At 44.4% G+C, this 24,111-nt stretch overlaps 1 protein-coding gene across 1 annotated transcript in view; it reads left to right on the top strand.

The window, feature by feature from the left end:
* TBCB (tubulin folding cofactor B) overlaps positions 1 to 20,490 on the top strand; it is a 22,923-nt gene extending 2,433 nt beyond the window's left edge. The window contains exons 2-6 of the mRNA XM_040323597.1: positions 2,768 to 2,911; positions 3,008 to 3,104; positions 13,431 to 13,622; positions 16,740 to 16,812; positions 20,043 to 20,490. Of these exons, the coding sequence (XP_040179531.1) occupies positions 2,768 to 2,911; positions 3,008 to 3,104; positions 13,431 to 13,622; positions 16,740 to 16,812; positions 20,043 to 20,160 (624 nt within the window). The 3' untranslated portion in view covers positions 20,161 to 20,490. The remainder of the gene's footprint in view (positions 1 to 2,767; positions 2,912 to 3,007; positions 3,105 to 13,430; positions 13,623 to 16,739; positions 16,813 to 20,042) is intronic.
* The last annotated feature ends 3,621 nt before the right edge of the window (positions 20,491 to 24,111 follow it).

Here is a 24,111-nt window from a genome sequence, read left to right as displayed (position 1 = left end):
AAGGAATATTTTTTTTTTTTTATCTCATGGTTACTGTAAAATTGTATAAATTCATCAATGCAGTGCGTGTTATCTCAGCTTGCAGAGCTTGGATTTAAAATAAAACTTTATTTTTTAATGATTTATTTGATTTATATCCACCCTGCAGTATAGTATGCACTATACCAGGGATATGCAATTGGCTGACCTCCAGCTGTTGTAAAACAACAAGTCCCTCTGGGTGTCATGCATGTGACTGTCAGAGTCCTGCTATGCCTCATGGGACTTGTAGTTCTGCAACAGCTAGAGGTTCCACTAATTGCTTATCCCTGCACTATACTAATACTTGGTCGGGGCTTTTGCATGAATTACTGCATCAATGCGGCATGGCGGAGATCGGCCTGTGGCACTGCTGAGGTATTATTGAAGCCCAGGTTGCTTTGATGGTGATCTTCAGCTCATCTGCATTGTTGGGTCTCTCGCCTTCCTCTTGACAATACCCCACATTCTCTATGGGGGTTTAGGTCAGGCAAGTTTGCTGGTCAATCGAGCAGTGATACCATAATCGTTAAACCAGGTATTGGTACTTTTGGCAGTGTGGGCAGGTGCCAAGTCTTGACGGCATAGTTAAATTATTCTGCACTCACCCAACCAACAATGCAATCGATACCATAAAATGTTATGTGGGGGGGGGGGAGGTGATAAATATATATAAAAAATGGGTATATGTATGCTGGTATCTCCAAGAATGAAATACTCCATTATTAAATATATATAATTGCGCAAAAACCCAAACGCATCAGTACATAATCATGCAAATACAATGTGAGTGAATAAATCAATATACAGTAATACAGTTATAAACTTTTTTTTTTTTTAATCCTTTTTTCTTTTTTAACCGCTTCCATACAGGGCTTTTATACACACATCCATACCAGGCCTATTCTGGCACTTCTCTCCTACATGTACAAATCATAATTTTTTTTTTTTTTTGCTAGAAAATTATGCAGAACCCCCAAACATTATATATGTTTTTTTAGCAGACACCCTAGGGCATGGGTGCTCAACCTGTGGCTCTCCAGCTGTTGCAGAACTTCAAGTCCCATCATGCCTCTGCCTTTGGGAGTCATGCTTCTAACAGTCAGTAGCTTGCAATGCCTCATGGGAATTGTAGTTCTGAAACAGCTGGAGAGCCACAGGTTGAGCACCCATGCCCTAGGGAATAAAACGACGGTCATTGAAACGTTTTATCTTGCACGGTATTTGCGCAATAATTTTTCAACCGCCTTTTTTTGGGAAAAAAAATAGTTTCATGAATTAAAAAAATAACAAAACAGTAAAGTTAGCCCAATTTTTTTGTAAAATATGAAAGATGATGTTACACCGAGTAAATAGATACTGAACATGTCACGCTTTAAAATTGCGCACACTCATGGAATGGCGCCAAACTTCGGTACTTAAAAATCTCCATAGGCAACGCTTTGAAATTTTTTACAGGTTACCAGTTTAGATTTACAGAGGAGATCTAGTGCTAGAATTGTTGCTGGCACTCTAACGCACGCGGCGATACCTCACATATGTGGTTTAAACGGCGTTTACATATGTCGGCGGGACTTGTGTGTACGTTCGCTTCTGTGCGCAAGCTACTGGGGACAGGGGCGTTAAATTTTTTTTTTTTATTTCTCTCTTTTTTTTTTTTTTACATATTTATTTATTTGTTTACACTTTATTTTTTTTTTATTTTATTTTTTTTAAATATTTTTTTATTGTCACTTTTATTCCTATTACAAGGAATGTAAACATCCCTTGTGATAGGAATGTGTGTGACAGGTACTCTTTATGGAGAGAAATGCGGGGTCAATAAGACCCCACATCTCTCCTCCAGGCCTGAAAGCATGAAATTGGTGAAAAAAAATTCACCGATCTCATGATTACAGTTGCTTAGCAGCCGCAATCGCGGCTTTGTTTACTTACGGGGACCCGGGCGTGACGTCATCACATCGCGCCCGGATCCTCCGATGGTCATAGAGATGACTGGTGACCATCTGGTCACCAGTCATCTCTATGCTTCCTGCCAGCGCCGGACGATTCGTTCTCCGGGCCCCCGATGGCACGGGAGAGCCCGGAGAAGCACCGGATGGCGGCGGGAGGGGGGAGATGTCCCCTCCCGCCGCCTATAAGAACGATCAAGCGGCGGAACCGCCGCTATGATCGTTCTTATGTTGCACAGAATCGCCGGCAGAAGAGAAGGATATCTGAATGATGCCTCTAGCTGCAGGCATCATTCAGATATCCACCCGCAAAGCCCAGGACGTCATATGACGTCCACCCGGATCGGTAGAGGTCCTCTGTGGACGTCATTTTACAATGGGCCGGTATTGAAGTGGTTAAGTGATCACATTCTCATTTCTCAGCTGCATAAGGAGCACAGGGAGCTTGGGGATTAGAAACGGCAGCACACATCTTCCCTGTGTACTGGGAAGATCAGCACGCGCCTGATCATCGGAGGAGTGCAGGCTGCATTCACAGCTCAGAAAACTGACCATGCTGTACTCCTTGTGCTTAGTGTGGTCAGTTTTTTTTATATTAAAAAAGCAGAGGGACTGGCAGGATCACCAGGGGTTTCACACAAAGAAGCAATACATAGGGAACAGGATATTTTTCATACAAGTACATGGTACAGCAGACACATCAGGAATATTAAATGATGTGCTTGCGTGTTCTTTAAAACTCTGGGTGTATCTCTTGAAAACGAATTCATAGGTGTGTAATGTCCTTGTCATTGCAGTGTAAACTAGAGCTGGTGGTCGGGTCTCCGGCCTCCTGTATGGACTTAAAGTTATACAGTGTCGACAATGAGTTTATCCAGAATCTGGACCAGGATGATGCATTACTAGGCTCTTACCCTGTGGATGATGGCTGCAGAATTCATGTGAGTAACGGCTCGAGCTTCTGAGGCTTCACTGAAAGCTTTAAGAATACAATGATTGGAAAAATGCAGTTGTAAGTAACCATTATTTCTTTACAGGTAATCGATAAGAGTGGTGCTAAAGTTGGGGAATTTGAAGATGTGTCCAGAGTTGAGAAATTTGAAATTTCAAGTGATGACTATGACAAGCGATCAGGTTAGACGTTTTATGTTTCCTCTCTTAAATTATTTAAGACTTCAAATAAAATGGTTGCAAGTCCTAACAGAATGATTTTTGGTTTGTTGAAGCACAGTCTATCATATACAATTTCCATTTCCGGTAACATCATAGTGCTGGCGCCTCTCTGCCCTTTTATGAGGTTTATGCTGCCAGGAGGTGATGCTTAAGACCACATGACAGCCGTGATTGGCTGTCATGGCAGTCTAGAGATCTGAAAACTGAGTGATTGGGAGCTTTCGGTTAGGCGATGGTAACTGTGCCGGGAGCGCGCACGCTCTCGGCATAGGTGTATTGGTGGCAATTCACGCAAATATGCAGCCCCTCGATGCTAAGGACCAGGCACAGAGGGGTCACACATTTGTATAGCCAGCACCAAAGGGGTTAAAAAAATAAATAAAAAATCATCCTTTATTACTATCTTCTGCAGCCTTTTTGAACCCATGCCATACCTACAAATATGCAGCAGCTGAAAAAAGCATGGATGTTAACGTGTCCTATAGGAAACTATGTATATGAACTGTAGTGTTTCTGCAAAAAGCACCAAAAAACAGAGGTGTGACCTAGCCAATCACGGCTGAGATGTTTAGTAACATAATGGGGTAAAAAAACTAAAATGAGTAAAAAAAAAAAGAGCAAATAATCGCTACTGTAAGGGGTTAATTTTTTACTGTGGTACAGTGACTGTAATATTTACAGTAGCGATTTGATCTTTTTGTAATATAAAGGGATATTATTTAAAAAAATGTTAACCTCATTATGTTACTGACCGATTAATCGATTATGAAATTAATCAATTAGTAGTTTTGGCTATAATAAGCATACACGTGTGTGTGTGTGTGTGTGTGTGTGTGTGTGTGTGTATATATATATATATATATATATATATATATATATATATACATATATATATATATATATATATATATATACATACAGCCCTCAAAATTTCCACTCGCCTACTAGCATTTGGCGAGTGGATTTAAGCTGGGGGCGAGTGATGACAGGGCTACATGACCAATCTCCCTCCAATCAGACTTAGAGTCCCAATGAGATTGGCGGCCGAAGAGGAAAGGTGCATGCTCGGGAAAAGTAGTCTGGTGAGCCGCGCACAGGCAGAGCACTACACAGGTGCTCTACTTACAATTCTCATTGAGCCATGGGACCTAACAGTATGACCTCTCTGAGCCTGCCCCCCTCCCCCGGGCCCCGACCAATGTAGCTGGAGAGCAGAAAGTAATGAGTGAGGTGGAGGATTGCGAAAATTACCACTCCGGTGCAGCGCTCACTGAAAGTTGCCCTGACATGACAGCGGCAGCCTTCCAGTTTGTGCAGTTTTCTTCTCCTTGTGCTCTATGTAAGTGTCCAGCAGTTCAGCCTGAGCACTGTGAACAGACTGGTCTCAATGTGTGCTGTGCGCTGTCAGTGTGCGCTGTGCTATGGTGTCAATGGCTGTGCAGTTGTGTGGATCTTAGCGCTGGATTGTACTCCTTCCCGCTGTGCTGCACCTCCTCTCCTCACTGCCAGCCTGAATAAAAGGGGGAAGTGGGGACATGCAAGCGTGGAGCCGCACACACAGGCTCCTGATGATGAATGGGAGAGAGAGAAGATGGATGGGAGTTGCAGAGGAGACAGCAAGAGAATGGGCAAGAGACCCAGTTCTAGTGCCCTGTCCCTCTGGTCTGCCCCCAGTGCCCTGTCCCTCTGGTCTGCCCCCAGTGCCCTGTCCCATTTTGTTAAAGTTGTTGTTGTTGGTAATATTTAATTTTGTAACTTGATTCTGCATAAAACATTTAACAGTGTCATTCCATGAGATAATCTATGAGGGCGTGTTCACAGGCGCAATTAGGCGCAGGGCAGTGTATGAATTAGGTGGGGCAACTGGTGGCGAGTAACTCTTGAGGCCTGGCTAGTAGCTCAGGACTTGAAATTTTGAGATATATATATATATATATAATTATATTTTGTTTGTGTGACAGTAGGCAGGTTAAATCCCCTGGTTGCATCCAAGATGCTGTATATATTTCTCCTAGGTTCAGGCTTTATGCCAGTTTATACTTCTAGGGGGAGTGCTGGGAGGACTTGATGAGCCCAACTGTATCAGGTGGGCTCGTTGGGTCCTCTACAAAAACTCCCAGCATCCTAAGGGCTCTTTCACACGGAGCAGACCGTTTCTCCGTCGGCTCAGCGGGGATCCCCGCTGAGCTGTCGGAGCATAGGGCGGTCCCCGCACACAGTGCAGGGACCGCCCTGTCTCAGCTCCGCTCTGCCCTATGGGGAACCGGATGCAGACGGACCGTCTTTCCGTCTGCATCCGTTCCGCCGGACGGAAGAAAAATAGGGTTTTCTTCCGTCCGAAAACCGGATCCCGACGGACGCTAGCGGATGCTCCATCCGCTAACGGACACGATCCCATAGGGATGTATTACAAGTCCGTTAACGGACAGGCGGAGCGGACGTCTGAAAGGGGCCTAAGAGATCTGCTCCAACCTGGAACCAGACCTGTGTGAATAGTCTGGGGAGTGATCTTTGTGCGGTGAGACAAAGCCTGTGTGGCTACTATTACCAAAACTCTAACCAGCAGGGAGTTGGGGACTGGGGCAGCACTAGGCTGTACCCAGGCGTTAGTTAGGGACACCAATGTGTTTAGTAAGCGGTCAAGTGACCAGGATTTATTTCTTTATCGTACATCACGGGACACAGAGCGGCATTCATTACTATATGGGTTATATGGAGTACCTTCAGGTGTAGACACTGGCAATCTCAAACAGGAAATGCCCCTCCCTATATAACCCCCTCCCATAGGAGGAGTACCTCAGTTTTTACGCCAGTGTCTTAGGTGTTAGTCATGGTTTAGCTTGCCTCCGCATCCTTGGGATTAGGTGAGCTACCGGTTCTGTCCAAAAAAGCCTCAGCGCTAAAGTGGTCAGTAACCGGACCCCAAACCCTTGGGGTATAGCCCATAATGCTTTTCTTTTTAGAGAGCTGGACCCTGGGCCCAGAACTTAGAAACCTTTGGGTACCTAAAGTTTTCTGTTGCCAGGGTGCTATATGGGCCCAGGACAGTGGATCCTTCATAGGAACCCAGGGCCTGAAGGTCTAGACATCCCCACGGAGATGGGGGAAGATTGGGCCTCTTGCTTGGCAAAGTCCTGCGGCATGGAGCAGGTAAGTGAGGGGAAAACTTGCGGAACTTGGTTCTTAGCAGGTTTTTTTCTGGGGGGTCACAGGGGACATGCCTAAAGTTATGCACTGCATCTGGCAAACTAGTCACATATCATAAAGATAGGATGGCTCTCTATGTATTATTCCCCATAAGATGTGACCTCCCTTGTAGTGTTGGAAAAGCATTGAGTGGGGCCTGTGTTATATAAAAATATATGTGTGTGTCAGAGAGCTTTGCTTACCTGCAGGCCTCCAGGCGATGCTCCATTCAGTCTTCCTCCTCAGAGCCTGCAAGCAGGCAAAACGCTGACCTCCTCATGGTTCCAGGCTGCAGGCTGCAGTTTGCTGGAACAGAGAGGTCCCTTCCTCCCAAAATCCCCCCCCCTCCCCCTGTCGGGAGGGGCATTTCCTGTTTGAGATTGCTGGGGGGGAAGGGCGGGTCAGTGGCTTAAAGGAAGGGGCGGCCCTTTCTTGTTTGTTCCATTCAATACTTTGGAACTGAGGAGAAAGACCAGAGCGGCAGCACGGGGCGCCGAGGACACACAGTGGCCAGAAAGGATATTGCAGTCTTCAGAGGACTGTTTTTCAAGCCTAGAAATAGGCTGTTTCTTTTCCATCTCATAGTTTTTCTTTGCAATACTACTCAGGGGGACAGAATGTTTTTTCTTTCCTGGATTTGAAACAAAAACGAAAAAAAAAAAAAAAAAAAAAAAAGTCATCTAGGGGAGAGGAAGCATTTTTTATCCCCCAAACAGGTGTTTGGGCAATTAACTTTTATAGTTCCAAATACCAATAGGTAGCAGGTGTACCTCGGTATTGTACCATGGCATCCGGGTCAGAGGGTACAAGAGGTGGGGATTCCCCCAGAGAGTCTGAGGTCTCAGACATATGCCGCTGCTTTCCCTACAGGGAGCCTTGGGGCCATCGGGATCTGGGGCTGGAGCTGACGCGGGTCAGTCCAACCCTAAGATGGTCACGGAGGAGGTATTACTCACCTCTTTAAAAGAGATGCAGAAAAGCATGGGAAAAAATGATAGCCGCAGCTATGCGGGGCAGTAAGCGGAATAGATCTCCGTCGCCCGAGCGCGGACCCTCAGAAGAGGAGGTCCTTTCCTCAGGGGAATTGGACGACCTCTTGGACAAGGACCAAGTAGGTTCAGGGATCGAAGATCCGGATACAGAGGAGTCTGGGGCAGTCTTGTCAGACTTGGTCCATAGGGCATTCAACTTGCCAGTACCAGATCTCCAGGTATCAACGGTTTCAGCTTTGGGCTCACTGAGGGCGCCTCAAAGCAATGCTGTGTTTCCGATCCATCCTCTATTAGAGGGAATTTTGTTCCAAGATTGGAACAAGCCAGATAAGATCTTCTTACCACCTAAAAGGTTCTCTGTCCTATATCCTATGGAAGAAAAATTTTCCAAAAGATGGGCTACTCCTGCAGTGGACGCAGCCATCTCATGTATTAACAGATCGTTAACATGCCCTGTAGAAAACATACAGGTGTTCAAGGATCCAGTTGATAAGCGCTTGGAAGCACTACTTAAGAACTCCTTCACTACTGCAGGGGCAGTAGTACAGCCAGCTGTGGCTGCGATTGGGGTCGCTCAAGCATTATCGGATCAATTTAAGCAGATGCTTAAACTTATTCCGGCCCAGCAGGCAGAAAAATTTTCGGATGTCCCTAAGGCCATATGTTTTACGGTAGACGCAATCAAGGATTCTATCCAGCAAGCGTCACGTTTATCGTTATCCCTTATCCATATGAGAAGACTCTTATGGTTAAAAAGCTGGGAGGCTGAGCCCCCATGCAAGAAGCTCCTGGTAGGGTTCCCCTTCCATGGAGGACGACTCTTCGGAGAAGACAGGAAGAAGGTTCAGGGACCTGCGTTTAAACGACAGTATTCCCCTGGGCAGGGGCCCTCTAATGCCAAGCAGTATCGACGGCCTCCTGCAAAAGCAAACTTCGGCTTCAACAGCAGATCACAAGGACAGGCTGTTAGAGGCAAAAGGCAGTGGTTTCGCAAACCAGCAAAACCAGCCCCCAAGCCAACCTTATGAAGGGGCGCCCCCACCCACGAAGGTGGGGGGAAGGCTGCGACTCTTTTCAGAGATTTGGGAAGCCAGCATTCCCGACGAGTGGGTACGGTCTTCCGTGGCCACAGGCTACAAATTAGATTTCCTAAGGTTTCCTCCTCCTCATTTCCAGAAGTCGAGGATTCCAAACGATCCAGAAAAGGGAGCCGCATTAAGATCGGCATTAGATCATCTACTTTCCCAGGAAGTAATAGTAGAGGTACCAGTCCTGGAACAGGGGCTGGGTTTCTACTCCAACCTATTCATCATCCCAAAATCCAATGGAGATGTCAGGCCAATTTTGGACCTAAAGATGGTAAATGCATATCTAAAGATCCGCTCATTTCGGATGGAATCCGTGCGGTCAGCAGCTGCCACACTCCAGAAGGACGACTTCATGGCGTCCATAGACATAAAGGATGCCTACCTTCATGTTCCAATTTATCAGCCACATCAAAGATATTTACGCTTCATGGTGGCTTCGCGTCACTTCCAATTCGTGGCGCTTCCCTTCGGGTTGGCTACGGCCCCCCGGGTGTTCACGAAGGTCCTAGCTCCAATCCTAGCCAAACTAAGGATCCAAGGGGTCACGATCCTAGCATACCTGGACGACCTCCTAGTCATAGATCACTCGTCTCCCGGCTTGGAGCGAGCAGTGGCCCTCACGGTCCAATACCTCGAGAGGTTCGGCTGGGTCCTAAATCGAGAAAAGTCAGCTTTCCAGCCCACAAGGCAGTTGGAATATCTCGGCATGAGATTAGACACAGAACAACAAGGAGTGTTCCTACCTCTGAGGAAGGTAAAAGCCATCAAGGAATTAATCCTACTGGTTCTAAGCAAGAAAGAACCGACTATTCGCCTATGTATGAGGTTACTAGGCAAGATGGTGGCCACATTCGAGGCGGTACCATACGCCCAGAGCCACACTCGCATCCTACAGGCAGCCATCCTGTCAGCATGGAGCAGAAGGCCACAGGCCTTGGATATCCCGTTGCCGCTCTCATCAAGAGTCCGACAAAGTCTGTGTTGGTGGTTAGACCCCCAGAATCTACTGAAGGGGAAGTCTTTCAGCCCAGTGGCTTGGAAGATAGTGACCACAGACGCCAGCCTGACGGGCTGGGGAGCAATTTTGGATGGTTGCACTCGCCAAGGTACTTGGGCAAAGCCAGAGAAGCAGTTGCCCATCAACATCTTGGAGCTCAGAGCTGCTCGACTAGCCCTCAGGGCTTGGACGTCAAAATTGCAGGGGTTCCCGGTGAGAATTCAATCAGACAATGCCACGGCCGTGGCATACATAAATCACCAAGGGGGAACCAGGAGTCAAGCCGCTCAAAGAGAGGTGAGCTTGATTCTCCTATGGGCAGAGGCTCATGTGCCCTGCATATCGGCAATATTCATTCCAGGAGTGGACAACTTTCAGGCGGACTTCTTAAGCCGCCAGACTCTATGGCCGGGGGAATGGTCTCTGCATCCACAAGTCTTTCAAGCACTCTGCCAAAGATGGGGAGTGCCGGACGTGGATATCATGGCATCGAGACTCAACAAGAAACTAGACAGGTTCATATCCCGTTCAAGGGATCCAATGGCCTGCGGAACCGATGCGTTGGTTTGCCCTTGGCATCAGTTCAAACTTCTTTATGCGTTTCCCCCGCTCCAGTTACTACCCCGCCTGCTGCGCAGGATCCGGGTGGAGCACATACCAGTCATCCTGGTAGCTCCAGCATGGCCCAGAAGAGCATGGTACTCACTAATCTTAAGGATGGTAGTGGGAGACCCGTGGACTCTTCCTCTACGGCCAGACCTGCTATCGCAAGGTCCGATCCTCCACCCTGCCTTACGGCATCTAAATTTGATGGCCTGGAAGCTGAATCCCTGATTCTCAGGGGTAGAGGTCTGTCTCAGAAAGTAATCTCTACCCTAATCAGAGCCAGGAAACCGGTCTCTAGGGTGATTTATTACAGGGTCTGGAAGGCCTATGTAGGCTGGTGTGAGTCCAAGCGATGGCTTTCTCGCAAATTTACCATCGATAGAGTATTAAGTTTTCTCCAGCTAGGAGTGGATAAAGGATTGGCATTAAGCACAATCAAAGGACAGATTCTGCTCTGTCAGTGTGGTTTCAGCGGCCGCTGGCCACCCACTCGCTGGTTAAGACCTTCCTTCAAGGGGTCTTACGTATTAGACCTCCAGTTAAATCCCCGCTTTGTCCGTGGGATTTAAATCTTGTTCTGTCAAGTTTACAGAAACAACCGTTTGAGCCGTTGGCTGATATTCCTTTGGTTCTACTGACAAGGAAGTTAGTATTTTTGGTTGCCATAGTTTCCACAAGAAGAGTTTCGGAGCTGGCAGCCTTATCCTGTAAGGAACCATATCTTGTTTTTCATAAGGACAGGGTCGTTCTCCGCCCTCATCCTTCCTTCCTTCCGAAGGTCATATCCAGTTTTCATTTGAACCAGGATTTGGTATTACCATCCTTCTTCCCTAAACCTACTTCCAGAAAGGAAGGGTTGCTGCATACCTTGGATATTGTCAGGGCCATGAAGGCCTATCTTAAAGCTACAAAGAAGATCCGGAAGACAGATGTGCTGTTCATTCTACCGGATGGGCCCAAGAAGGGGCAGGCAGCTGCAAAGTCCACCATTTCTAGGTGGATTAAGCAATTAATCACTCAGGCCTACGGCTTGAAAGGGTTGCCTCCTCCAGTATCATTAAAGGCTCATTCTACTAGAGCCATGGGCGCCTCCTGGGCAGCACACCACCAGATCTCTATGGCTCAAGTTTGCAAGGCGGCAACCTGGTCTTCTGTCCACACGTTTACAAAATTCTACAAGTTGGACGTAAGAAGGAATACTGATAATGCCTTCGGGCAGGCAGTGCTGCAGGCTGCAGTTTGAGACCCTCGGATTCCGGGGGCTCCTCTTGTTTGAGTTAAATTTAAAAATTTTATTTTTCTCAACTAAGTTGGATTTATTATGATTTGAGTATATCTCTAAATTAAATCCTTTTGTCTTGGAGATGTTCTCCCTCCCCTCATTGTAAGCATTGCTTTGGGACATCCCATATAGTAATGAATGCCGCTCTGTGTCCCGTGATGTACGATAAAGAAAAAGAGATTTTTAATACAGCTTACCTGTAAAATCTTTTTCTTGGAGTACATCACGGGACACAGAGCTCCCACCCCTCTTTTTTGAGGACCATTTTGGGAGGCATACTGCTTGCTACAAAACTGAGGTACTCCTCCTATGGGAGGGGGTTATATAGGGAGGGGCATTTCCTGTTTGAGATTGCCAGTGTCTACACCTGAAGGTACTCCATATAACCCATATAGTAATGAATGCCGCTCTGTGTCCCGTGATGTACTCCAAGAAAAAGATTTTACAGGTAAGCTGTATTAAAAATCTCTTTTTTTGTATTTCTTTTGTTTCTGTCACATTTGTTTTGTATATAGTTCAAATGAAATCCGCACCTTTTTGTTTTCCTCCTACCATCGTCTGCTGTGCCTAATTGTTTTTGTGTGCTGAACCCGTCCAGGGGGTCACACACACCCGCTGACGGGCTAAACCCCCTCACAAAATTAGATAGATATCTATCTATCTCGCTAACAGTTTGCGCAGCGCTTTACATCAGGGAAGACCGTACAGTCACAATACAGGAGGGATCAGAGGGCCCTGCTCGTTAGAGCTTACAGTCTAGAAGGGAGGGTCAAGTGGAACAAAGGGTAGTTGGCTGTGGGGGATGATCAGATGGACTTAAATGAAAATACAGTTAGGTGTGGGTAGGATGGGCTTCTCTGAAGAGGAGGATTTTCAGGGATCCTCTAAAAGCTAATGGAGAAGATAGATAGACAGATTGGGGTAAGGAGTTCCATAGGCTTGGAGAGGCTCTGGAAAAGGCCTGGAGACAAGCATGGGAGAAGGTGTTGAGAGAGCTAGAGAGCAGGAGGTCTTGAGAAAAACGAAGAGAACGATTAGCTTGGTATTTAGAGACTAGGTCATTGATGTAGCTGGGGGCAGAGTTGTGGATGGCTTTGTAGGTAATTGTCAGTAGTTTGAATTTAATTTGTTGGGTGACCGGAAGCCAGTGGAGGGATTGACAGAGAGGAGTAGCAGAGACGGATCGGTTGGTAAGGTGGATGAGTCTGGCAGATGCATTCATGATGGACTGAAGGGGGGATAGAGTATGCAGAGGTAAGCCGATGAGGACGGAGTTGCAGTAATTGAGGCGAGAAATTACCAGGGAGTGAATTAGGAATTTTGTGGTGTCATTGGTAAGAAAGGGGCATATTTTGGAGATGTTGTGGAGGTTGAGGCGGCAAGATTTGGACAGTGATTGAACGTGAGGCTTAAAGGACAGTTCAGAGTCCAGGAGTACTCCTAGGACCTTGGCATGTGGGGATGGGCCGAGTTTTTCAGCACTTTTTTTTTGTGCTAAAAAAGCCCTCCTCGGCTTATACTCGAGTCACCTTTTTGCGCCTGATCTCCCAGACTTTGGGGACTGGGTATCAGCCGGCCGTAGGTCCCCTGGACCCCAGACTTGCCCCACTCTTCCTCTACTAGTGTGCAAAGTTGTCTGAGGGACCTACGACTGGGGAGCACCGATCAAGGCATATGAAAGTCAGGCAGGCTGCATTTTCCCACAGGGCAATGCTGTAGCGACAGCATTACTCCCTCTCTGGCTAAACCAAGCTTTCACTCCATTGCTGATCTCTCTCAGTGGTAAATGTGCAACATTTTATCTCTCAAAGTAGCAACGCTGTAGGGTTAAACTAGTTGTCACTAGTGATCGATCCTGTTGCTTGCAACATTGGTACCAATGACAAGATCTCTAAAGAGCGATGACTATTAGGGCATTGATGCAGCACCATTTGATGGATTACAAGTCATTATCAATTAAAGTTTTTGGTTAAAGCTGAAGTCTTGTAGTTCTAGGTTAGGTAGGCAGCATTTCTCCTTGTACTACTATTAGGTTTTTGTGTATGATGATTGTATGTTCTTAGTTTGCTAAATCTGTTATCTATATACAGTATACACTGGATTGCTCTTCAAATATCATGTCTCTATTCCCTATAGACTCTGTGCGTTCCTTCCTAAAGAAGAATAAGATGGGGAAGTTCAATGAGGAGGAGACGGCTCAGAAAGCAGAAGAGCAGCAGCGTAAGCTGGAGGAGGAGAGGCTGGCATCTGAATCAATTAAAGTAGGGTCTCGATGTGAGGTGCGGGCAGTTGGACAGCCTAATAAGCGGGGCACAGTTCTGTATGTTGGTGAGTAATCATCCTTGGGATGGCACAGAGATTTTTCTGGAAACTGATTTTATATCCCTCATGAAACTGTTAAAATCTAAAACTGTTCACACACCTAGCACTGAAGAAGGTTTTATTTCAAGCTGATTTATACATACGGTATTGTAGTTTCTACATTTATAACAGGATGACCACTAAACATGATCAGATGCAATTAGCCTGTTGTTGGCTGGTATTGCTGTTTGTAAATAGCTCCTATAGCAAGGTCAAATTAAAGGGGTTGTAAAGGTACAATTTTTTTTTTCCCCCTAAATAGCTTCCTTTACCTTAGTGCAGTCCTCCTTCACTTACCTCTTCACAAGGTTGTCACACACTATTGCTGGTATGTTGGCCCATTCCTCCATGCAGATCTCCTCTAGAGCAGTGATGTTTTGGGGCTGTCGCTGGACAACATGGACTTTCAACTCTCTCCAAAGGTTTTCGATGAGGTTGAGATCTGGAGACTGGCTAGGCGCTCCAGGACTTTGAAATGCTTCTTACAAAGCCACTCCTTCATTGCCCGGGGAGTGTGTTTGGGATAATTGTCATGCTGAAAGACCCAGCCACGTGTTATCTTCAATGCCCTTGCTGATGGGAGGAGATTTGCACTTAAAATCTCACGATACATGGCCCTATTCATTCTTTCATGTACATAGATCCTGTTCCCTTTGCAGGGAAACGGCCCCAAAGCATTATGTTGCCATCCCCCCATGCTTCACAGTAGGTACGGTGTTCTTTGGTTGCAACTCGGCATTCTCTCTCCTCCAACCATGATGAGCTGTGTTTCTACCAAACCGTTCTACTTTGGTTTCATCTGACCATATGACATTCTCCCAATCCTCTTTTGGATCATCCAAATGCTCTCTAGCAAACCTCAGACGGGTCCGGACATGTACTGGCTTAAGCAGGGGGACACGACTGGCACTGCAGGATCTGAGTCCCTGGCGGCGCTGACAGCGTGAGGAGAAAAAAAAAGCCGATCACCGGCTTATGTGCAAGGGACATCGGTCCCGAAGAGGATGGAGGCAATTCTGCCTCATCTGTAAAACCGTGCAATCTGTGCCACCTGCCAGTGCCGACGAGTGCCAAATAGGTGATCAAATACCACCAAAAGAAAGCTCCATTTCTGGGGGAAAAAAATGATAAAAATGTCACTTGGGTACAGTGTTGTATGACTGCAATTGTCATTCAAAGTGCATCAGCGCCGAAAGCTGAAAATTAGTCTGGGGCAGTAAGCAAGTGGTTAAATGAGTTGTAAAGTCTCAAGGTTTTTCACCTTGATGCATTCTAGCCGCCAAAGAAAGGGTTAATGGCACCCGTGTCGTGGCACCGTCCAAATCGCTTTGCAGGTGCTTCGGCAGCGCTGCCCATTCATATCAATGGGCAGGGCGTTTTGGGAGCGGTGTATACACCGCTGCCCCAAAGATGCTGTTTGCAGGCCTTTTTTTTTCCTGCAAACACATCACCCCAGTGTGAAGGCACTCAGGCTTTCACACTTCGGTGGCATGAGAGGTGCTTTTCAGGTGCTATTTTTAGCATTAAAATGCCTGAAAAGCACCCCAGTGTGAAAGGGGTCTTGGTGATACTTTTTGGGGACCAGTGACACCAATACAGTGATCGGTGCTAAAAAAATAAATAAACTGTCACTGTATAAATGACTGAGTAAAAATGTGGTTGCATAAGTGTGCACACCCTTTTATAACTAGAGATATGGATGTGTTTTTAGAATTAAGCTATCGCATTCAAACGGATGTTAACTAGGAGTCAGTACACACCTGCCATCATTTAAAGTGCCCCTGATTAACCAAAAATAAAGTTCAGCTATTTTCGTAGGTCTTCCTGAGATTTTTAGTCTCATCCTACAGAAAAAGCCATGGTCTGCAAAAAAGCATCAGAGGTATCTCGTTGTTAAAAGGTATCAGTCAGGAGAAGGGTACAAAAGAATTTTCAAGGCATTGGATATACTATGGAATACAGTGAAGACAGTCATCAAGTGGAGAAAATGTGACACAACAGTGACATTACAAAGAACTGGAAATCCCTCCAAAATTGATGGAAAAGACCAAAAGAAAATTGGTCAGGGAGGCTGCCAAGAGGCCTACAGCAACATTAAAAGAGCTACTGTAATATCTGGCAAGTACTGGCTGTGTGGTACATGTGACAACAATCTCCCGTATTCTTCATATGTCTGGGCTATGGGGTAGAGTGGGAAGACGGAAGCCTTTTCTTATAAAGAAAAACATTCAAGTCAAGCTACATTTTGCAAAAACGCATCAGAAGTCTCCCAATAGCGCGTGGGAAAATGTGTTCTGGTCTGATGAAGTTGAAATTTTTGGCCATCATTCCAAAAGATATATTTGGTCCAAAAACATCACCAAAAGAACACCATACCACAGTGAAGCATGGTGGTGGCATGCTTTTTCTTCAGCAGGAATAGGGGTCTTAGTCAAGGTAAGGCAAATTATGAACAGTTCCAAATGCCAGTCAATATTGGCACAAACCCTTCAGGCTTCACAGCGCATGCGCTGATGACATCATCTGCGCACTACAAGGTAAATATCTCTTAAACGGTGCGCGTTTAGGAGATATTTCCACTTCCTATAGGTAAGTCTAGAATAAGGCTTGCCTATAGGTAAAAGTGACACAGAAGTATTTACAACCATTTTAATCATTCCATGCCCCTTGGTTGAGTCTTTAAAACATAAATATTTGTTACTCCAGTGCTGGTCACATGAACATTGTCAAGGCATTTGTCACATGGTTTTTACTGAAGGAGCAGGAAGGAATGATCCTATAAATGCCAGTCAGTAGGTATGCCTCAGTTCTAATATTCCTTTTAGCAGAGAACATGTGACCACTGTGTTGGTACTGACCATGTGACTGGTACCAGAGTAAACTGTTTCTAGGATTCCAAGGTAAAGGTAAGTGTTTTGAAATATTCTGTAACTTTTTATTTTTATATTTTTTTTATTTTTTTTAACTCTGTTGGAGGATTACCCATAGTGTAAGCTTCATCTCTCCGTTGCTGTATTCAATACAGGGAATTACTGGGTCACATCACCTTTCTGATGCCTGTTTTTATTTGGTCTCCTTTTTTAGGTCTAACTGATTTTAAACCTGGGCACTGGGTTGGTGTTAAATATGATGAACCTTTGGGGAAGCATGATGGAAGGTAAGAAACATTTCTGCTAAAGGTTGGGTGAAAATCAAACTCTAGCATAAATTACCTAGAAAGATGTTTACATTTCCAAACCCAAACTTAAAGTGGCAGTAAACCGCTGAAACACCCCCCCCCCCCCCCCCACAAGACAATGGCATAATTTGGTAGTAGGCATCGCCTACTAGCACATTTTGAAATACTTGCCTTAGAACAAAGCTTCTGCAGTGCGCCTGGTCACCGCTGAGGGGGCTGACATGTTCCCTCTGCATTTTATTCCAGGTTTGTGGTCTCAGGCGCTGTAAAAGGGCTGAAGCCGTGATTACATCACTGCTGCGCATGTGAGCCGGAGTCCTTTGATCCTCTGGACCTAGAGACCGCTCAGGTTTAGGAGATATTTTCATTTTTACCTACAGGTAAGCCTTTATTATAGGCTTGACAAATAAAAAGAACCCCGTGCTAGGGATACCAAGTAAGAGCTGCTCCCCTCAAAGTGCTGGGTAGCTAACTATGTGGGGTGTATATTACAAGGGGCGCTTTTTAAATCTAAACTGTTTAAATGGCATAAGCCAATAAAGTGCACAGTGCTTTAATAATTCATAGTCATAAGTAAAAAATACAATGCTTGAAAATGTTATTCAAATAGAAAGTGCATAAAAAACAGCAAATAAGGTGATAAATGTTTGTATATATCAAAAAAGTCTATAAAATTTGGTGAAGCAACGTTGGTCTTTAACGCCATCACCACTGCCAGACAATTTTAAAGGACAACACCCGGTGAATACGGGTAAGTATCCTACTCACCAGACCACCATGACCTCGCTAATTAAAAAAAAAAGTCAGGTGGGGCTTTGTATGGTTGGGATCTGTGATCTGTGTTGGGTCCAAAGGAATATGCCTGGAAATTGCTCTGCCACAGGTGATTTGTGAAGCCGCTGTGGAGGCGCGTCCCGGTCACATTTGTACTTCCAGGTCCTGTATCTCCAGGCGGTGGAACACGCGCTGATCCACCACAGCGCGAGACAGCAGCTTCACAGCTCACCTGGTAATACAAGCAATCGCCATCAGTGCCGAGGAAAGGCACTTTTAAAGTAAGCGGCCATTTAGCTTGTTTTTACTACTCATTTTAATAAAAATTGAATTGCGCTATGGTCCCCCGCCTTTTTTTTAATTATAATATATATATATATATATATATATATATATATATATATATATATATATATATATATATATATATAATTTTTTTTTTTTTTTGTATAGCAACACTGTGGCAGAGCAATTTCCAGGCATATCCCTTTATTATAGGCTTACCTGTAAGTAAAAATGACCAAGCGGGTATACAACTGCTTTAAAGAGTTGGTTAACATTTATGAAAAAAACTGCATATGCAGATAAGGGATGTCTGTAGATTAAAAAAACAAAACAAAAAAACTCTACAGTTTTGACTAAAGTTGAATAAACCTCTTGCTATAGGTGTAGGCCATTTACATACCTCATGAATCCTGACTGGAATACTTCCAGAACGTTGCTGAGTGAGGCCTAGTCGTTACTGTTCACCTCCACCATCTTAGGAGTGAGCTATTAAACATTGAGTTCAGAGTTATTGAATTGGAGTAGAGGGAAAGCAGAGAGGGGGTTTGAATTGGAGATAAAGCTCACTCCTGTGATGAGAGGTGAGCAGTAATGACTAGGCCTCACTTGGCAATGTCCTGGGAGTATTCCAGTCCGGTTTTGGGAGGTATTTAAATGGCCTACACCTATAGCAAGGGTATTATTCAATTTTATTCCTGACTGTTAAAGAGAAAAAAAAACATAAACTACTGCACCTTCTTTTTATCCTCCACGTAAGCATTGGAGTCTGCCAGTGTCGGGTATGTCATAGTGAAAGCCAATCCTGACACTGGCAGACTGCAATGCTGGGCACCACCAGTAGGTCATTGACAACACTACTTTGTAGTAAAGTAAAATTTTTGCCTTGCTGATGCCACCATCTCTTGGAACTCCTGATGGTCCTGCAGCAAAAAAAAAATAATGGTAATTTAGGTGTGTCTGTGTGTCTGTGTGTGTGTGTTTGTTTTTTTTTTTTTTTTTTTCACTGTACATACTGTTTTTATATAGTTCTTTTTCTTTTCTCACTCCCACGGGGAATAGGCGTTCCTATGGAGAGGTGTAGATGATTGACGTGCGGATAAGGCGCGTCATGCGTTCTGAAAATAGCCGGACTGGGACTCGGCTCTATACGGCGCCTGCGCACAGACTAGGAGCCGTGTAGAGCTGACTGTGCAGGCGCCCTATATAGCCCAGTCCCAGTTTGGCTATTTTCGGAACGCGTGACGCGCCTTTTCCGCACGTCAATCATCTATGCCTCTTCATAGGAACGCCTATTCCCCGCGGGAGTGAGAAAAGAAAAAGAACTATATAACGGTATGTACAGCAAAAAAAAAAACAGCATACTGTAGCTGACGGAAGTATGCTGTATGTAATGGTATATAGATGTTTTAGGGTGAACCTCCGCTTTAAGGTTTTAAACCCGAAACTACTAAGCAACTAGAATTTTGGCAGAGGCTTGCGGTGAATAGTCTACATATTGGAATCGTTCCTATCTTGCTTTTTTGACCAGATTGAGTGACAGTGGATTTTCCCCGATGCAGCTTCTGGTCAGTCTTTGTTAAGAGAAAAAGCAATCATGCAGGTTAAAAACCCATCCAATCACTTGTTTCCCCATAATAAGCAGGCACTGGCTCTCTCCTTCTATTCTCTCTCCACTAATAGTTTAAGTGTTCTGCAGTGCTTGGCAAACAGGTAGACCCTGAAGCCTAGTAATCATGGGCTGAATGTTGGCTGCCATTGGCCGGTTCAATAGAAACCGGCCAACATTTGGCCTTTGTGTACTGGAGTCGGTCTATCGTTCGATCAGCTTCTGTCAATGGGTCATGACTGAAAGGCCAGCTCCACTGACTAAGAGTGCTGACCGGTGTTCTGGTGGGGGGTGTCCCCCAGTCAGAACACAATGAAACAGCAGGGGAGATCGCTGTACTAACATTGCATAATTAGTACCGTGGCTCCTTGTGACCTGTCAGGTTTTTGTTTTCATTCAGCCCTGTTGGGTTGAATGGGAAAAGGAAAATCGACTAGTGTGTATGAGGCTTTAGGGGAAGAGTTGTGCCAACAAGATCTACATTCCTAACTGTATAATTTAAATAGTCTGTCTGATCATATATCTTTTTTTTTTTTTTTCCCAGAGTTGAAGGAAAGCGTTACTTCGAATGTGCTCCAAAGTATGGCGCTTTTGTCAAACCGCAGTTTGTGGTTGTTGGGGACTTTCCAGAAGAGGATTATGGTCTTGATGATGAAATGTGAAAGCTTTGTGCGATTTCCTACCTTGGTGCCTCCTTGAAATTCGATCTACAACCTTCATCACTGCGTGTTTCATTCAGTGTATTTAATATTGTGAGGAAAGTAATATTTTTTATTTGTATGCACTCGGCAATGATCTCGTGCCCTTGCTTGGATAACTCGATGCTGCAGACCTGGGGACCCTGGCGATAATCAATTTATGTCACCGATGATAAAGAGGCGATTTCAAGGAACAAATCAGACTTTTGCTTAAATGGCTGTATCCATACAGACTTGAGTAGAATTTAAAGCATGTGTGATCATAACATATTAAACTAGCTTCTTGTACATTTCTGCACGTTTCTGGTAATTTGAACAGAGCCGTTTAGACTGATTTTTATTTTTTTAATATGGATTTGCAGAAAAGCAGAGCCAATTGGTGAAAATAGTAATCCTTCTCTGGACATTGATTGCGTTTTTATGAGATTTTCCTCTAAATATTGTACTGATGCCAGTGCAGGTGAAATGTTGCCCAGATGTGATCAGTGAACCAAACCGCTCTTTATTTCCAGTGTAAAAAAATAATCAAACATATCCACTCCCACTGTTGGTTCTCTTATGTTTGGAACGTTATTGGTATTAAAGGAGATACTGCCAGTCAAATATTTACCTGCCATACCTGACCTGATATTTCCAAGCAATATCGTGTATAGCTAGCAATGGTTGGGTGGTTCTAAAAGTCATAATTGTTTTTTTATCTAAATGCAGTCAATCAGATCCTGTGGGAAGAGAGTGGGGGTGGACCCAAGCCATGCTATGGGAGTCTATTCAGATGCAGCTCAAGAGCGAGCTTGCAGGTGTACCATCATAGCACACAACTTCCTATGGGGGCATACTCGGAAAAGGAGGTGAGCTGGGGGGGGGGGGGGGAGGTAAGGGGCTGCTCTGTGCAATAATATTGCACAGAGCAGGCAAGTTTAAAACCTTTTTTTATTTAGGTAAAAAAAAAAAAAATCCTTTTAGTACCACTTTAACTAATATTGGCCAAACTGAAGGGAATTAAAAAACATAACTTTTTATAATTTGTAGGTCGTCAGACTGAACATGGAGCCATCTTTCTCATTCATAGGTAAAATTGTCTGGCCACTCTGTTACACAAGCTATGGTAAAAACTTTGTTATGGCTAGTATACAGAAGACTATAGATTAAAGGATAAGGTTGCCTTTTGACCAAAAAATATAATAAATGCACTTTTTTTTTTTTGGTAACATTTTTAGCATTTATTACTTTTTGTTTTGGGAGCCTGTAAAGCATTGCACCAGCAATCAGCCTGTCTCCTGCAGATCTGTCTGTGTATTGACTTGCTCATACCTCGTATGAGGAAGATGATACATTCTGACAGGAAGACTCAATGAACTAACATAGTGCTCACTGCGCAGTGGTGGTGCATTGAAAAACTGCAAGCCAACAGCAGCAAGGGCTGCCGGACCTTGTTGTTTTTCCATTCACAGAGGACTTTGAATGAGACACACACCAGGCCTGTGTCTTTTTTGAATTGTAGCAGCAGAGAGGAGGAGAAGATCCCTGTCTGCTGTCACGGAGGGGAGGGTGCATTCATAGCATGTTGCACCCTTATTTTTGGGCGTAACATGTTCTGAAAGGTGAAATTATCATTTAATAGGTTACATCCGGTGGTGCAAGTTATACAGTAGCATGTGGCTTTAAATAATGATCTAAAAATTAAGCACTGTGCGATTAATCGTGGTTATATGCCATTTAGCTTGCGCTGTAGAAAGACCACAGTTGCCTCTGTTAATAATCACTAAGTTTCCATGATTAATGTTAGGTGCAAAATAAAGCTTAGATTCATGCAAGACCCTCATTTTCTTCAGTATGAAGAATGCCTGTGTCACACAAGCTCCCATACTCATGTAAAATTAAAATGCAACTATCCAAGGGCCATGCTAAAATGCATTGCATTATACACTGTAAATGTAGCGTGTTTGTTAATCAAAGGTTTGTTTGTGCAGCTTTAAGGATGCACTTCTGCAGCATTGCATTATACAATATCCTGCACATTGGTTGTCCTCTTTATTATGCAAGTTCCCTAGCATAGGTTGTGTCGTCCAATAGCTTGCTGAGGATCTGTCCACAAGTGCAGAGGTTTACACAATTCTAGGTGTATAGAAGTAGACATGTGTTATTTTACATTGTACATTGCTGATACTTTGCATTTTGTGATTAAATGTATAGTGTGTGAACTCACTTCTTGCACTGCTAATTCAAAGAGAAGCATTAAAAAAAAAAAAATAATTAAAGAGATAACTAGTACTTCTAATATTGCTATCCAGCAAACACTGCAAGCATGATTTTAAATATGTCTTTTACTGCACCCTTGTTTTGAGAATCAATATTTGCAATGAGCCTAGCACACTTATTAATTCAGTATTATGATTTTTTTTGTTTTCTATATAAGCTAAGATATTGCTTTAGTCTGCCTAACTTAAAGCCTTATACACACGGTTTGTTTGAGGACGATTTGAGAGTCAGATTTTTGCCAAAAAAGCGTGTGCAGGATTTTGTCTTGCATACTAACTGTATGCAAATTGACGTTTGACAAACGCGGACGTAATTACCGTATTTATCGGCGTATACCACGCACTTTTTTGCCCTGAAAATCAGGGCAAAATCGTGGGTGTGCGGTATACGCCGATGCCCGCTTTCCTACACCGAGTTTTGAATACTGCGCCGACATATACCGAGCGCAGTACATTCGGATATAGTCGGGCAGTCTCGGCTCCTTCCGCACTCACGTCCAGGACGTCAGCGCGGGTAGCCGAGCATTGCCGACAATACACGAGTGTACTGCACTCTGTATATGTCGGCGCAGTATTCAAAACTTGATGCGAGGACGCCGGACCCGACGAAGAGGACACCCGAAGCCGCAGAAGGACGCCGGACCCGACGAAGAGGACACCCGAAGCCGCAGACGAACGCCGGACCCGACGAGGCCGCCGCGCAAGACACCAAAACTGTAAGTACAAAAAAAAAATTTTTTTCCACAGGATCTGGGGCAACTTTAGGGGTGCACGTTATACCGCGATAAATACGGTACGTACTACGAGTGTATAAAGAGGAAGTTAATTTCCCAAGCGCCACCCTTTGGGCTCCTTTATGCTAATTTCATGTTAGAAGTTTGGTACAGTGTTAATTTTGTCGACTAAAATGAATACTTATTTTTTTAACAGTAAAAGAATACTTATTTTTAATAGACTAAAATATGACTAAAACAATTGAGATGTCTAAAATGCCATTTTAGCCAAAAGACTAAAATGGGACTAAAACGCCATTTTAGTTTTAGGACGAAGACAAAAACGAAATCGAAATTTGCTGCCAAGCTTGCCACTTGGTGAGCGTTGATTTACGATTTTCAGATCGTACAAAACGAATGCCTTTTTAAAATACGTTTGGCATAACTACAGGTGAAACTCAAAAAATTTGAATATCGTGCAAAACGTCATTTATTTCACAAATGCAGCTATGAACAGTAGTTTACGAGACCGAACTCTTCCGGCTCGTTCCTTGATTCCGAGCATGCATGTTTGTACTTTTGTGTGACGGACTTCTGTACTGACCATCAGAAAATTACACTGAGTTCACATCAGACAAATAGGCCCGGATTCTTAAAGCACTTACTCCGACGTATCTTTATATACGCCGCGTAAGTGCTCAAATGCGGCGTCGTATCTCTGCGCCTGATTCTTGAAATAAGATACACCTGAAATTTGGTTCTATCTGACCAACGTAAGTCTCCTACGCCATCATATCTTGGGCGCATATTTACGCTGGGTACGCTTCCATTGTTTTACATGTCGAATATGTAAATGAGCGAGATACGCCAATTCACGAACGTACTTACGCCTGTCGCAGTAGTCTACGCCGTTTACCTAAGGCGTACGTCCGGCGTAGAGTTAA

The sequence above is a fragment of the Rana temporaria genome, chromosome 9 (genome assembly GCF_905171775.1).
Source record: "Rana temporaria chromosome 9, aRanTem1.1, whole genome shotgun sequence".
NCBI classification, from domain to species: Eukaryota; Metazoa; Chordata; class Amphibia; order Anura; family Ranidae; genus Rana; species Rana temporaria.
This window is presented reverse-complemented; position numbering and strand designations above follow the sequence as displayed.